We start from the raw sequence: 2,377 nt of genomic DNA, 5'->3' as shown, positions 1-2,377 counted from the left end.
GCTATATTTCTAAGATATTGAACATCCACCCGCCGTTGAATTATATTCAATAAACATACAAATTAGCATAACAATAGTACATAAACATATTCCAATATAAAATTTGCAAAGAATGAATAAATGCGGTAGGTACACATAATGAGAAAATTAACATACATCTTTTTTAATTGCCCAATGGCAAAATACACAATTTACTAATGCTATATTTAACAATCCCCTTGCTTGTTTTAATCTCCGCTACTCTAACCTTTCCATCCGTTCCAGGAAATAGTTTTAAAATTCGTCCCAAGACCCACTGATTTACAGGAAGATAATCCTCCTTTATTAAAACCATCGCATTTAAATTTATGTTGGTTTTCTCTACCTTCCATTTTGTTCTTTGTTGCAAGTTGTTCAAGTAATCGCAAGACCACTTAGTCCAAATGTACTGAACAATTTTTGTCAACCTTTGCCATCGAGAAAGTCGGGTTTCCGATTTATCCAACAAAATTGGTTCAGCTATGGCAGTTATAGACCTTCCAACCAAAAAATGCCCTGGTTTTAGAACATCGAGGTCATCAATATCATCTGACAAAGGTGTTAATGGTCGAGAATTTAGGATTCCTTCGACTTGTGTTGTTATTGTAAGGAATTCCTCAAATGTTAACTTTAGATTTCCTATAGCACGTTTTAAGTAAAACTAAAAGGATTTGACCCCTGCCTCCCAGAGGCCCCCGAAATTTGTAGCTCCGGGAGGAATAAAATTCCAAACTATCTCTTCGGATGCCAAATAGGATGTTAGTTTATCGTCAGGAAATCTAGTTAAATTCTGCAATCGCTGCAATTCCCTACTAGCCCCAACAAAGCTTTTTGCATTAGCAGATGATATTGTAGCACATTTGCCGCGCCTAGCCGCAAAACGCTTTAAGGTAGCAAGAAAGGCATCAGTTGTTAAATCGGAAACCACTTCTAAGTGAATCGCCTTCGAGGCTAAACACACAAATATTGCAACATAAATCCGTTGGAAATTTCCTTTTCTATGGTGTTTATATTTAATTTGAAAAGAGCAGCAATAATCAACACCAGAGTGCAAAAAAGGATATTTAGGGTTTACTCTTTCTCGAGGCAAGGTTCCCATAAGTTGATTTGAAACAAGGGGTTTATGTTTAAAACAAACTATGCATTTATGTACAATTTTCCTAGCTATCGATCGACTACGAAGTGGCCAAAACCTTTCTCTAGTGCAATATAATAACGCTTGAGGTCCTAAATGGAGATTTTTGATATGCAAATGAGTCATTAACAATTTAGTGAAAGGATGGTTTGCAGGAAGTATAGCTGGATGCCTTTGAGAATAATCCCGAGCAGCATTATGTAAACGACCACCGACTCGGACAATTTGATGACCATCAAGAAAAGGATTTAAAGAGTTAAGTTTACTCTTACCTGAAAAAGCCCTGCCCTTGGAAATGGCCTTTATTTCCTCCTTAAAAGCAGATGCTTGTACATTTCCAACTAAAAAGGACTCCGTCTCATTTAGTTCATTAGAGGATAACTTACCAAATCTTTTGTTACCTGGATTTGTACAGTTGAATATGAATCTGAAAGCATAACTTAAAACATTCGAAATTTTAGTATAATTATTGCTACGATTTAAAATATTGTCAATTAAATCAAGTTTATAAGAAGTTATAAGTATTTTGGCAAGGGGTTTGAGTTCCTGTAAAAATTCACTGTCCGAAGAGAGTTTTTCAAAATCTATTGGAACAATATTCAGTTCTTGTTTCAAAAAATCTGGTGGTTTCCAGAGTTCATGGGAGGAAATTTCCAAAGCATTCAGACCACGAGAGAGGACATCTGCAGGATTTTTATCAGATGCAACATGATTCCAATGACAGTTCTTAGTGAGTTCTTGTATTATTTTAACTCGATTGCTGATAGAAGTCTTGAGTTGATCAGGCGACCGTTGAAGCCATGCCAACACAATTGTAGAATCTGTCCACAACATTATTTGTTGAATGGGCAAGGTTAGAGACTTCAGAACCTTGTTCAAAAGCTGTGCCAATAAAACACTGGCACACAACTCTAAGCGAGGGATCGTGATAGGCTTTACTTTTGAAACGCGGGACTTGCTGCACTAAAGTCTCGTATATGATGTTTCTCCCGAAATGGATTGCATGTACAGAACTGCTCCATACGCAACGGCTGATGCATCGGAGAAGCCGTGAATCACGATTTCACTCTTCTCCCCCACGTGACGAGGAATTTGTATGTTTTCAATGGCAGGCAGAGTAGAAACAAAGCACTGCCAGTCTTTAGCCATTGAATCTGGAAGCGGTTCATCCCATTACAATCTGAGTATCCAGAGTTTCTGGAGAAACAATTTAGCCTTGGTTAG

General features: G+C 37.4%; 1 protein-coding gene across 1 annotated transcript; it reads right to left on the bottom strand.

Moving 5' to 3' along the window:
- Positions 1-679: 679 nt before the first annotated feature.
- Positions 680-1,987, bottom strand: LOC107452996 (uncharacterized). Its single transcript, XM_016069647.3, has one exon. It carries the CDS (start codon positions 1,985-1,987, stop codon positions 680-682), a length of 1,308 nt encoding a protein of 435 aa, XP_015925133.3.
- Positions 1,988-2,377: the final 390 nt, after the last annotated feature.

The sequence above is a fragment of the Parasteatoda tepidariorum genome, chromosome 11 (genome assembly GCF_982258835.1).
Source record: "Parasteatoda tepidariorum strain Cologne lab strain chromosome 11, Ptep-v5.0, whole genome shotgun sequence".
Taxonomy (NCBI): domain Eukaryota; kingdom Metazoa; phylum Arthropoda; class Arachnida; order Araneae; family Theridiidae; genus Parasteatoda; species Parasteatoda tepidariorum.
Note: the sequence above shows the minus strand (reverse complement) of the source record. Positions and strands in the feature narration are given on the sequence as shown.